General features: G+C 30.4%; 1 protein-coding gene across 1 annotated transcript; it reads right to left on the bottom strand.

Moving 5' to 3' along the window:
- Positions 1-408: 408 nt before the first annotated feature.
- On the bottom strand, positions 409-12404 carry LOC133289277 (protein NRT1/ PTR FAMILY 4.5-like). Its single transcript, XM_061487173.1, has 6 exons — positions 12396-12404; positions 2933-3011; positions 2605-2822; positions 1635-2081; positions 1389-1513; positions 409-1267 (listed from the first exon to the last, which is right to left on the bottom strand). The coding sequence occupies exons 1-6, from the start codon at positions 12402-12404 to the stop codon at positions 409-411; spliced, it is 1737 nt and encodes a 578-aa protein (XP_061343157.1).
- Positions 12405-15223: the final 2819 nt, after the last annotated feature.

Raw genomic sequence — 15223 nt, 5'->3', positions numbered from 1 at the left:
CGTCCCTTTCTTTTGGTAGTCCTCAGTCGCAACAAGAACTGTTCATGGCCAAACCTGATGCTTATTTTCTGGAAAGTGGCTTCATAATGACATAATCTATAAAATATCTAAGCATTGATTGCATTTGGTTTATCTACCGACCTTATCGCCATATAACAATTAATTATTGTAATTCCAATATAGTTTAATTCAGTCGTTTCTAGAGCAGTTGCTGGTCTTTCGACCAAGCACTGTTCTGCAAATGATTTCCATCGGCTGCTACATAGCAGAAGAAAAAAATAGACAGAAGATATTATTATAAAACCTTTTCCTAATTATGCAGATTTAGCTAGCTTCTACGAAGTAACAGTGATATTGGAACAGTAACATAAAAATTACAGGGAACGTCTGGTAGGTAGGACTAATAATCTAAACCTTGGCAATGTCAACATCATCTTTTGAATCATTTTGCTTGTCTTCCACCGTTTTGTATCGATACCAAGAAGCACAGGCCAGGTAAAATCCAAAGTTTACAACGCTTATCAAGGACAATAGCCAGTAGAAGTAATTCAACTTGTCTCTATTCAAGTTATTACTTGCGAGCCACCCTCCACTCACCTTGTTAACCACCTCAACCACCAATGTGCTTGTAAAGTAACCGAGTCCAACAGAACACCAAGATATTGCTGTGCCAAGGGACTTCATTCCAGCTGAACTTTCTGCATAGAAAAACTCTAGAAGCCCAATCAGGGTAAACATATCTGCAGCACCAAAAATACCATATTGGTAACCTAGCCAAAACACACTCATTGGCAAAGGCTCCGTGCTATCTACCATGTTGTGTTGGATGGCCACAGACTTGCGACGTGTTTCTACAAAACCAGCAACTGCCATGGAAATTGCTGAGAGAACCAATCCAATTCCAATCCGCTGAAGGTGACGAATTCCAGTGGGGATCCCTGTGATTTTTCGAACGAGTGGGACAAAAACGCGGTCGTATAAAGGGATTAGGACAAACATGAACAAAAGAGGGACGACTGGGATTGATGGGCCTGGCATTTTAAACCCCATGATTTTAGTGTTCATGGTGGTGCTTTGTTGAATAGTGAAAGTCTGAAGCTGAGCCAAACATGTGTTCATGAATATGGTACTAAATATTATTGGTAACATGCGGATTAAGATTTTTGTTTCTTCTACTTGTGTCACTGTGCAGAGATTCCAGGGTCCCGAGGTTATGGATGTTGCTGTACCAACACTGCTTCTAGAAATTGCTGCCCGGTCCAAGAATCTGGGAATCCATTTTTTCAATAAAACCAAATGAGTAAGAGGTAAACAGTACTTATAATCAATGATTACTGGTTATGTGACATTAGAGTTTAGAGGATTAAAATAATTTTATATATATGTACCTGAATTGATCTGTCCTGTTAAGGACTTCATAATTGTCCCCTCTTTCTTTTTCATGAATCTCATGTAGTTCGTCTGAATTCTCTGGAATTCGAAGTTGTCTATTTTTTAAGGCTGCCACAAACACCTAACAGTTCAACAAAATAGATATATGAGTCCGATATGCATCATATAATTTCCTTTTAAAATACAAGGACATTTTGAAATATATGAATGAGTGTATAAAAAATGACAATGATGTTATTTACCTGTATGATTCGAATTAGAGGGCTTCCCTTTGGGGTATTGTTTCGGTACAATGACTGGCCCATGCATATGAACAGAGTTGCAAATAGGACAGCTATAGTGGACACAGTAAAGCTCCATTCCCATCCTAGGTTGGCCCCGATCCAGATAATGAAAGTAACACCAACTATTGCTCCTGTGGTAAGGCTAAACAAGAACCAGTTGAAAAAGCTTGATAGTTGAGCTGCCTCCTTGGGATCTTTATCATCAAACTGATCAGCTCCTAAGCCTGGTAAAGCTGCCTTAATACCACTGGTTCCTAATGCAACAAGGTAAAGGCCAGTATAAAGTATTGCAGCCTGGCCACCCGTAGCAGCCTTACATTGGTTCATCTGTGTTGGTGCTAAATCTTTGCAGGGGATGGGTCTTAACTGGTGAAAGTGTGCTTGAACTGTGAGGAGACCATATCCCTGCAATTAGAATAATTAGTTCTATTTATTCATTTATTGTTATCTTTTGCCTTTCCTTATTCTCCTCGAAATTTGATGCTTGATTGATACATCCTTACATTGGGATTAGGAGACTTTCAATGACTAGACTAATTCTTATAATTTTAGCCAGTTTTAACTGAAGACAAGGAACAATGTTGACCTCAATTAGTATTGTTGTTGTAATAAATAATAATTGATGTATTTTAGTGTCGGCATCATGCACTGCAAATTACGCTACTCTTGCTAAGAAGATATGGTTGTTGGTAATTAACGAAAGAAACATGCTGGTCAAGGCACTACTATCTGGGCTTCAATAATTGAGCACCATGGTAATTAACGAAAGAAATATGCAATGCTAATTCATTTAGTTTTATTTATGATTATTCATTGGATTCATCCTCAATGATCGTCATAATCACAACCACTTCATGTTGCTGAAGGGACATTCTACTTTTAATCTTTGATGGGTAATGCACTCGTAAGAGAAATTAATTCAACTCACCAACAATTCTATGCATGCAAACAGAACACAAGTCTTGAACCTTGACAGATAGGTATCAGAGATTAATCCGCCAAGGAGTGCTAGTATAAATGCAGTTCCCGAATAGTTGGTCAGGGTTGTGGCAGATTTTGTTAAGCTGAAATTCATGTAACCAAAGAAATAAGTTACAAGGCTCACTGCGTTGGCAACGAAGGCCATGTTCTCTAGCCCTTCCATAGCTGCATGCACAGATTGGAATTTCAATTTATTAGAGGAACACAACAAAATGCTTTCCACACATAAAAGGGAACAAGGCAGAAGAGGGAGTGGGAATTTTAAAAGCTGTTACCGTATATAAAAAGTGCAGCTCTGTTTCCTCCTACCCTTCTTTGTAGCCTTTGTTGGGTACTCATATTTCTGCAGATTCCCTGGTGTGTGATAAAAAAAATTCAATGAACCAAAGCAAGTTTAGAAGTGCTTTGCTTTAACATAGAGAGAGAGAGACATATGCATGAGAGGTGTAAGCTTAAATATGGAGGTTCAATATTACTAAGAACGAGTGGTTAAATTAGAAGAACATTAAAAATGTTTGGCAAGAAAAATGAAAGGATTAATTACCATTGTTAGTTCCTTCTTTGATCCGAAGGACAGAGCCCGCTTCTTTAGGTACTAGCAGTTCATTCGTTTTAAATTTATATAGGAACCAACTAACACGAATACATAAGCAATAAGAAAATCATATGGCAACCTGGCATTAAAAACAATAATGTTGGTTAGGTTTGTAAGCTGAGCTTTGTTCCAGTTTTCCTCTCCAACCCTATAATATAGATATTTTTGAATAGATTAGTTGACTTCATCTTATTTTTCTGACTAGAACGAATTAATTAAATGCTGATACGGTGGAATGCACCACGTTAGTTAATTGGATTGATTGGCATCTCTGAACTACTTTGTTCATGAACGAATAATTCATCCATGCCTATATCCCTATATTGACCTTGTTGTAAAACTTACAATAACAAAATAAATTGTGCCTACATCGAAATACTGTAACAATCATTTATTTGCCTACATCAATGACTCTGGTTTAACAAAAAGAATTTTGGCATCTTATAGTTCAGAAAAGAAGATGCCTCCTTATAGAGCTGAATACATACTGTTGTCTGTTGTCCATGTATAATGTCTTAAAAATATTAGAGATTCCTTAAATTTGAAAGGTTTATACCTAGAACCGCATACCCCAACGAGATCAGTTCACCTATATTCACACACTACGAAATGACCCAAGTTCATCCATGTAATGGCATTCAATCATTGCAGCCAGCATTTCTAACTAGTTGTTGTGAAGTTTATTATGAACAATGCATGTGCATGTGTTGAGTGAACCTTCTGTTCCTAATTAAAATACATAATATCATTGTATCAAAACATAATAATAATAATAATATCATTTTATTCCCTTTTTGAAACTATTTAAAAGTCTTAATCTTTTATTAAAGGATAAATTAAATGTTATGTTATATGATGTAACATAATTTTCTTACATACACAATTGAGAAGAGAGAAGAGAAAAGAAAAGAAAATCAAGAGATATAATCCCCATACAGTTATGTATGTAGATAAATTTTGTACATCATGTGACATAATATTTGATTTATTCTTTATTAAAATATAATACCAATATGTCACTGTTTGGTCAAAGTAGTACTCGAGTAATTAAATTTGAAAGAATAATGCTTAACTTTACAAATATAAAATGTATGTGGGCCCCTCTTAATCTGCTTTCCACCCACAAGTTCTATTATACAATTATCTCACATCAAATGCTTCTCAAAATTCCTTCTTTTGATAACATACAATGGGCAAAAGTCAAGTCTCTTATCTTACCCGCAAAGTGAACCCTACCACAGACACAAAACAGTACTATTTGGGTTTTCATCACCTTCTTTTTAAAACCTTCCTCTCTCTCTCTCTCTCTCTCTCTTATGAGAAAACAAAATAAAGCTACACCACAAGCACGTATAATTATTTGAGTAAAGTATTTTTTTGCGTCTTCTAATAATATTAAAGAATTCAATTTAAATTTATTTTTTAAATTGAGAGACTAATGTAAATCTTTTATTTTAAATTTTAGATGAATTACAAGTCAATTTTTTAAAAATAAAAATAAAATAATCCCATAATTTATAATTTTTTTGTTGAAAACCAAAAGTTACTTTACTCTAATTATTTTATATTTTACGTGTGAAACAAACAAAGCCAACCCATTTGGTGATTTGGATATTATTTTATATTAATTAGTTATATCAGCAATTTCGGTTGTCTTTCTTTTCTTTTCCTTGTTATGGAGTTTTGCAAGCATGCGTGTTTTAGTGGGCTCTGTTTCAGCTTCCAAGTAAACAAGCAGTGATTGTTCTACCATTAATAAGAAAGTCATTCTCACAGGAAGTTGATCAACTTGCAAATATTTAATTAATATAAAAGTTACTGCCACTTCTGACTTCAAGGAGCATTGTACAGTTCATGAAAAGAGATAAATGTTTTCTTCATGGTTCTTTTGGTAGCAGCTCTGCTCATGCTTCTTCAACTCAAGTCCTTGAATACTTCAAGTCGATTCCTTTCTCGCTTTAGTCTCCTTTCTGGTAATATAAGCTTCAGACTCAGCAGAACCACTAGTTTAGGGAAAGTGTACTCGGGTAATGAAGTTTTGTACTCGAGTAACTCATCTTTCATAAAAGGTACTCGAGCATATGAAGCCTAATAATCGAGTACATAAACAGAAGCAGGTAGAATATTTGGATACGATAAAATACATTTTAATTAGGGATATAACTGTCAAAAAGCCTATATGAATTTCAAAAGATAGGATGCTTGACGCAGTAAATGTTCAGTGCACAATATAGGATAAGGTCTGATAGTATTAGATCAGATAGTATAAAGTCTGATGGTATAAGATCTGATTGAATTTTAATATTATCCAGCATTTAGATCGGTATTGTATAAAATAATATATTGAATAAGATAATATCATCTAGTTTTGGTAATGCACTATATAATACTATATAAGATAAAAATAAATATTTTTAATAAAAATATCCTTTAATAAAGAATTTATATAATTCTTCAAAAAATATCATATGATATTAATTTTTATAAAAACTTATTGATCAGTGTGTCCAAAACATAAATTAATTTTTATTAAAATAAAAATATTCAATATTTTAAAATTAATATATTGAAAAATTAATTTTTATTTTAATATATTAATATTAAATAATATATTAATTTTTGAGAATTGCACTGGCCAACAATATTAATACACTAACCTCTTATCAGGCCTTATCCCTCCCCCTTAGGCCAGATTAAGTTATACATCGTTTGATATATTAAGAAATTCTGCTGTATAAGCTTATACTATACGATGGTCACATCAAACAACTGAAAATATCATAACGTATAGTATAAGCTTATACTATCAGGCTTTATACATCACACCAAACATGTCTTATTAGTATAAACTCTGATAGTATACGATTTGATTGTATAAGACTTGATTGAACTTTAATACTATTCAGCGTTTGATATAGTATTGTATAAAATAATATATTGTATAAAATAATATCATGTAATATTTAGTAATGCACTGTATAGTACTAGATACGATAATAATAAATATTTTTAATAAAAACATCCTTAATAAAAAATTGATATAAATCTTCCAAAAATGTCATATGATATTAATTTTTATAGAAATATATTGACCAGTGTATCCAAAAAATAAATTAATTTTTATAAAAATAAATTAATTTTAATAAAAATAAAAATATCCAATATTTTAAAATTAATATATTGATAAATTAATTTTTATTTTAATATATCAATATTAAAACAATATATTAATTCTTGAGAATTGCACTGGTCAACGATATTAATACGCCAACTCCTTATAAGTCCCAATCCCTTCCCTTTAAGGCCTGTTTGGTGTGATGTATAAGGCTTGATAGTATAAGCTTATACTATACATTATGACATTTTCAGTTGTTTGGTGTGACCATCGTATAATATAAGTTTATACAGCAAAACCCCTTAATACATCAAAATGATGTATAACTTAATCAGGCCTAAGGGGGTGGGATTAGGCCTAATAAGGGGTTGATGTATTAATATTGTTTACAAGTACAATTCGATCTCAAGAATGAATATATCATTTCAATATTAATATATTAAAACGATTTTTTTAATATATTAATTTTTAAAATATTGGAGGATATTATCTTATACAATACCATACCAAACGCTGGATAATATTAAAATTTAATATAATCTTACCCATATTAAACTTAATCTCTTATCAGGTCTTATCACTCACCCTTAGGTTGGATTAAGTTATACATCACTTTGATGTATTAAGGGATTATGCTGTACAAGCTTATACTATACGGTGATTACATCAAACAACTGAAAATGTCATAACATATAGTATAAGCTTATACTATCATACCTTATACGTCACACCAAACAGACCCTTAGTTTTTTAATCTGCATGCAAAATGACCGTGTAATGCATGGACGAGAAAATGTCACTGCTGGCATATGTACCCAAATCTTACCTTGTATAATTGGAATCATGTGACGTATGGTAATTCTTTATATCCCAAGTTCCAAGACGCAAAAGTTAAATCAATGGCTAAAACTTTTTATTTCTTGACTAAAATTAGGGATGTAAATAAATTAAGGTGGCTTATAGGAGTTTACAATCTGCTTATATTATATCACATTTGACCTATTACAAATAGTTAAATAGAACACGTATATTTTTTTTTTAAATAACCTATTTAGAAAGTAAGGCATAAGTTTTTTTTATATATATCGAACTTTATGAGCCTACACGCCGTTCTATATCATATTATTTATTTAAAAAAATAATAAATATTTTAATAATTTTGAATAATAAAGTAATATTATTTTAGTTATTTTTTAATTATTGAATATTTAATAGACTTAAATAGATTAATAGGTTTTGGCATTATTTTTTAAATATTGAATATTTAATAGACTTAAATAGATTAATAGGTATAAGTCCAAACTTTTATTTTTTAAATATAGGTCATGATCGTTTGGCCAAACTTGTTATTCATGACTACATAGGTTAAAAGGTCAGGTCAGGCTTAAAGTTTTTTACACAAGTCTGACCTATTTAAGTCAAAGCTTAGCCTAACCTATTTACACCCTAACTAAAACCTTCATTAAAAAGTTGTGAATAGAGGTTAACAAGGCGAGTTGAGCTGAGCTTTGTTTTTAAAGGTCAACCCTGAGTTTAAATGTGTCAGTCTGATCTAGTCTTTACCTATTATGAATATAATTATTAATTGGCCTGTGGCTTGGCTTATTTACAAAAAACAAAAGTCTGGTTTAGCTTGTTAAAAAAAACAAGACAATGAAAATTTATCCAAACAAAATATACGATCAACGGCACTAATAATTCCACAAAGATTCATAAATTTAATGTATATCCAAACAATATAATATAGAACAAAATTATTCATAAAGACTATTAACCAATAAAATGGAGTGAAATGAGTTGAAGAGAGAGCTATTATGAGTGGTATAAAAAATATAAATATAAATAAAAGTTAATATATTAGGTCAGTCTGAAAAAAGGCTTTAAGGCCTGATTTTTAAATTAGAACATGGAGTCTTTTTATTAAATGAACTTTTATATAAGTTCAAGCCTAATTTTAATAACAGAAAACTATTTCTGCAATTAATGTAGATACGTTATCTGCATTTACTCTCAAAACGACATACTTTTGAGAATGAAATATTAAAAAATTATAATTATAAAGACTATAATAACTTGAAATAAATTAAAATTATAAAAATACTATGATTTCTGCCCCAAAATAACGTCATATTGACATTACTGCAAATAACATATCTGCAGTACGAAAAAACGAATCGTTTTAATAATTAATTTAAAATATATAATTATAATTAAGTTTTCACAAACCGAACCATTTAGTACCCGACGCGTGTCCCCCTATATGCGCTTGGTTTTATGATTGACAATACCTGGCTCTAAAAGCCCAAGAAGTAGAACTGTAGAAGTACAAAATTCCTAACTTAATCCCCAAGCATTTGCGTGGCCACGTAGACAGACAAAGTTGGAAATGTTACTACACGGTTGTTATAAAAGTCTTCTCTCTCATAGTCTCCGTTAGTCCGAAAATGGAAACAACAATGGACCTTCGTGAATCAATCAGCAACCAAACCGACGTTGGCTTGAGCATCTCGAAGCACTTATTATCGAAAGAAGGTGAGGACAAGAATTTTGTGCTTTCGCCGTTGTCGATTCACGTTTTGCTGAGCATCATCGGTGCTGGCTGCAAGGGTCCCACTCTCGATCAGCTTCTCTCCTTCCTCCGATCCAAATCCACTGACCACCTCAACTCCTTACTCGTTATAAGGCCACCTTGGCTTCAGTTGATTTTCAGACTAGGGTCAGTTACTCTCTTTTTCACTGGAATCATAGATGCTCTTTTTTTATTAGCCATTAATTTACCTGCACAAACACGCATATATATTCTTTATTTATTTATTATTTTTTATGGTTTCATGACCTAATTTAGAACAAATGTTGTCTAATACAACTAATCTATTTCTAAGTTATGACCAATAACCATCTTATTTAAATTGAATAAAAAATACAATGTAAGATAAGACCAGGTATTCATGTAATGCTACTAACGTAAATAGTGTAGCTTGCTAGAATCGTGTGAACCGACTTGGGTCGTAGAAAAACTAAACTTTTGTGAGAAAACGTTGATTATTTATCTATCACACATGACAAGATTAAATTTTTCTACTCTTTTTTTTTAAGAAAAAAAAACATGTCTTCTTTAATTTGGAAGCTTTTGTAATCACTTGAACGGGGACCTATATTTATTCCCCCTGTTCTCCTCTCCAACCCTATAATATAGATGTTTTTGAATTTATTAGTTGACTTGATCATATTTTTCTGACTAGGACGAATTAATTAAATGTTGATACGGTCGAATGCACCACGTTAGTTAATTGGATTGATTGGCATCTCTGAACTACTTTGTTCATGAACGAATAATGCATCCATGCATGCGTATATTTCTAAAAGGCATTTATTTGCCTACATCCATGCCTGCATCCGTGCATGCGTATATTTATTCCCCCTATATTGACCTGTAACCTGTTGTAAAACTTACAATAACAAAATAAATTGCGCCTACATCGAAATACTGTAACAATCATATTTCTGAAAGGCATTTATTTGCCTACATCAATGACTCTGGTTTAACAAAAAAGAATTTTGGCATCTTATAGTTCAGAAAAGAAGATGCCTCCTTATAGAGCTGAATACATACTGTTGTCTGTTTTCCATGTATAATGTCTTAAAAATATTAGAGATTCCTTAAATTTGAAAGGTTTATACCTAGAACCGCATACCCCAACGAGATCAGTTCACCTATATTCACACACTTACGACTTCTTGCTTTACGAAATGACCCAAGTTCATCGCATGTAATGCCATTCAATCATTGCAGCCTAGTTGTTGTGAAGTTTATTACGAACAACGCATGTGCATGTATTCCGGAAGATAGGTTGCCCAACACGCTAAAACTCAAAGCGCGAGCCCAACAACATAAAATTATTGGTCAATCCTCGAATTATATATATATATATATATATATATATATATATATATATATATATATAGGGTCAGGATCATTTTACACCAGTGTAAGTTACACTCTTAATCTTATCCGTAGATCCCACTTATATCTAAGGGCTCTAACTTTTTAGTAATATGAGTCATTGGATACAAGTGAATCAATGATCAAGATTGAGTGTAAGACTTCTAACTCTTACACCGGTGTAAGAATATCCTGCCTCATATATATATATATATATATATATATATGGGGTTTATATTTCTGCAGTTGTTGTACGTGCAGCAATCAAATACTTGTCATATATATACTTAAAAGCATTAAATGCGGGGAATCATAATCATATAAAGGATGAAAGCATTAAATGTGCGGAATCATAACCATACACCTGTCGTTGCTGTACGTAAAGCAGCTGCAGAAATAATTTTACCATATATATATATATATATATATATAGTAGGGTTATATTGATAAAAGAAAATTTTTAAACTACAAACTACACTATGTCTGACCAGTAATACCTAATACTCTACTCAAAAGTGTTTACCGGTGAGACATAGTGTAATTTGTAAAGAAATTTTTTATAAATATAACATTCTTATACCGGTGTAAGAGTTAGAAGTCTTACACTCAATCTTGACCATTGATCCACTTATATCCAATAGCTCACATTACTAAAAAATTTAAGCCCTTAGATATAAGTGAGATCAACGGATAAGATTGAGAGTGTAACTTACACTAGTGTAAAATGATCCTTAACCTCTATATATATATATATATATATATATATATATATATATATATATATATATATATATATATATATATAGAGAGAGAGAGAGAGAGAGAGAGAGAGAGAGAGAGAGTGTGTGTGGTGAGATTATAACATCGTATCAGGAGAGTTATTGTTAACCATTGAATCTTACATAAATCGATAAAATCAATTTTATAAATTTGTTTATTTTTCATTTGATATAAATATTTAAGAGTCTCCTTTTGTTTTAAAAATTTTAAGTAGTCTGCTGTTCGTGATATATAATATGTTTAATTAGTAGTACTCTTATTAAGGAATAAGATAATAAAATATATTTAATGAAAAGTATAATATTTAATACTTGAAATAATTCTCTCTGATCACCCAAAAAAAAAAAATGCTCTCTATTTTGGAATCTTTAACAAGTATCTTAAAGCATTTGCCTTTAATAAAGTGATGATGTATTTTTCATATTTTGGATATAAAACTAAATTAACTGAACAAAATTAGAGATGTTGAAGACCTTTTTCATCCCAACGGATTAGATTCTAGAAACTAGACTCGATGCATTTTCACGTCATGTTTCAAGTTGTTTGAACCTAATTAATCTATATATATCACGTAATATTTTAAAATTTATAATTATTTTGATAAATAGTGTAAATGATATTTTTTGACTTATATTAAGTTATTTTACATAATAATATGTTGGTATATTTATATTCATATATTTTATTCTAAAATGTATATTATAAAATCTTTATTAATTTCAATTTTTTACTTCTTAAATTTCACGGCCAATTTATAATGACTAAGTTTTTATGTCATAATAATATTGAATTGACACGATTCATTAATCAAGAAATGGCTAAGCTAAATTCAAATTTATAAAATTAATTGTATCAAAATATCATATCAACTTTAAATAAAGTTAAACCCGTCCTAAGTTCTCTAACGAACGGACCTAAGCAAAACTTACAAGAAAACACGACCTGAGAAGTATAAAAATGTGGGGAGGTTGGTAAAAGGGAGATGTCAAGTTCCACGATAATTTAAAAATTGAATTGCTTGTCATCTAGAACGTTTACTCTGTACAGTCACTTCACGTGACTCCTTAACCACTTTCTAAACTTAAATTTTTCAATTAGCAATATTTAAAAACAAGCTGAGCAGTTGATGATTCAATAGGTTACAAATACATGTGGACAAGACTCAAGAGTAGCCAATTAGCCATACGTTTATTACTAATCATCGCTCAGTTTCGAAAGAAAAAAAAAATCATCACTCAAAATGACACACGAGAACGTCAATGTCTCCACTTGCATAATTACGCAAACTTTGTTTGAGCATCTTACCTTGTTCATAGTCTATGAAATATACAAAACGACGCGCAATATCTGCCAAAGCAAGACAAAACTTGCAATATTTAGCTACCGTTATAAAAATGATTATAGAATAATGGGCATAAATCTAGATTGTACTTATACAATGATTAGTAAGTTCGTGATTCCGAACAAGAATTATCATTTATTAATACACTTGTTGTAAAAGTAGCTATGGGCCTGTATTCTGACACGTTGTGTAAAATATCTGCCCAAAAAAAACTACTTGCTATCAGTAATGGTTTCAGTTAAGGGTTGTGAAGTGTGTCCTCCTACATGGGCTTGGTTTTATGAATGACAATACCTGGCTCTGAAAGCACAAGAAGTAGAAATACCAAATTCCAAACTTAATCCCTAAGCATTTGCGTGGCATGCTTGTAGACAGACAAAGTAGGAAATGATAATATGAAATATCAAACTAAAGGTAACATTTTCATTATATGAAATGTCAAACTAAAAATAGCAAATGATAATAAATTAGTCTCGCCAAGCATGTCATGATGCGCATTAAATAATAGAAGCATAAATTCAACAGTGTTAAAAAACTCAACCAAAACATCTCTCAACCAACATCACATAGAAAAAAATAGGCTCATGGAAATCGTTTGATAGAGAAGAAATTTTTTTTACTTAGAAATCATAATTATTAGGAATATGATGGAAAAATAAATTTTTTGAAAAAATTAAAAACTAAAAATATTTGGTAGACTAAAATATTATCAAAAAAATTGTGGATAAATTAGCATTTTGTTGGCAAAATCAAAATATCATCCTCTAGGTGATATTCTCATATGGTATTCTTACTTCAATTTTACACACAAAATACATTCTCATGCAAATAAGTTTTCTAGGCAAATTTTTTTCAAACCCCTACTAAACATGGTCTCCTTTGAATCTCGTTCCCACTTTCTTAGGCAATAAAATCTCCCTGCCAAATACTCCGTAGTAGTATAAAAAGAAAAGGCTCACGAGGTAATGAACTCATTTTTAGCGGAAAGTCTTAGCTTATTCATTTCGACAATTGATTATTAACATGATGCCTTAAAGTATTACATTTAGTCATTATTTAAATTGTTTACAAAACAATATATATTTAAATTATTCTCTACAACTGATTTTCTACACAATATATTTTTCTTATTTAAAATTAATAATTTTTGTCATTATATATATATATATATATATATATATATATATATATAGAGTTCGCTTTTTCTGCAGTTATTGCAGATAAGTTATCTGCAGTGAGCCCAATATGACATCGTTTTGAGGTGAAAATCATGTTGTTTTTGTAGTTTTAATTTATTTCAGGGTTATTATAGTCTTTATAATTATAATTTTTTAATATTTCAATCCCAAAACGACGTCATTTTGGAAGTAAATATAGATGACTTATCTGCAGTAACTACAGAAATATTTTTCTGATATATATATATATATATATATATATATATATATATAAACACTAACATGAGTTTTTCACAAACTGTTACCCTCAAGCTTATAAAATTTAAGTTTCACTTATTTATATAATTGAGCTTAATATCAAGCTTAAAATTGTTTGTTTAGTAAAACAAATAAGTTTTATGAAGCATTAAACAAAGCCATTTACACGCTATTTCACCCAATGCATTCAGTAGCATCATTTTACCTTTAAAAATGTAAAGTGGATATAATGTCTTTCAGACCCTTAGGGCTGGTTTGATGTGACGTTTAAGGCATGATAGTATAAGCTTATATTATATGTTATAACATTTTCAATTATTTGGTGTGACCATCGTATAGTATAAGCTTATACAGCATAATCCCTTAATACATCAAAACGATGTATAACTTAATACGACCTAAAGGTGAGAGATAAGGCCTGATAAGATATTGATGTATTAACATCGTTGACCAATATAATTTTCAAAAATTAATATATTATTTTAATATTAAACAATTAAAATAATATATTAATTTTTGAAAATTAATTTTTAAAATATTGAATATTTTATTTTTATAAAAATTAATTTATATTTTGGACACAGTGATCAATAAATTTTTATAAAAATTAATATCATATGACATTTTTTGAAGAATTATATAAATTATTTATTAAAGGATATTTTTATTAAAAATATTTATTTTTATCATATATAGTATTATACGGTACATTATCAAATACTAGATGATATTATCTTATACAATATATTATTTTATACAATATCGTGTCAAACGCTGAATAGTATTAAAATTCAATCAGGTCTTATACAATTAGGTCTTATACTATCAGACCTTATCCTATACTATGCACCAAACATGCCCTTAATCATTAAGTGCCATTAGTTTCTGCAATATATATGCATTCAATTGCAATACAATACTCAACCAGTTTTAGACATTAGTAATAATTTTTAAAAATATTTTTTTTAATCCTAAAAGCGATATATTATTATTTTTAAAAACTAAAACTAAAATATTAAAATTTTATTTTTAGGCTTGTCTGAAAAATTCTGCTCCGATGTATCCTTTAATGCAACAAGGAATTCAAAGTTTCGTGGTTCTAAAATATTTGTGTGGTTTTTGACTTAAATATTTTTTAAAATTATAAACTATATTTGAAAGGTAGATTAAATGTATACACTTTGAATCATTAAATGCATTAATTTACTGAGAAAAATGGAGATGAGTGAAACGAGTTTAAGATGGGAGGATTTGATTTTTATTTCACCATGAAAAAGTCACCCTCAACACATACAGGAAATTCATGCATGATTTCCCAGGTGCAAACTTAAGCTAACCATAGTTTTATGTGGTTT

Source organism: Gastrolobium bilobum, unplaced genomic scaffold (genome assembly GCF_033153095.1).
Source record: "Gastrolobium bilobum isolate Gb01-03AN ecotype WA unplaced genomic scaffold, APGP_CSIRO_Gbil_v1 utg9887, whole genome shotgun sequence".
Lineage (NCBI taxonomy): Eukaryota > Viridiplantae > Streptophyta > Magnoliopsida > Fabales > Fabaceae > Gastrolobium > Gastrolobium bilobum.
This window is presented reverse-complemented; position numbering and strand designations above follow the sequence as displayed.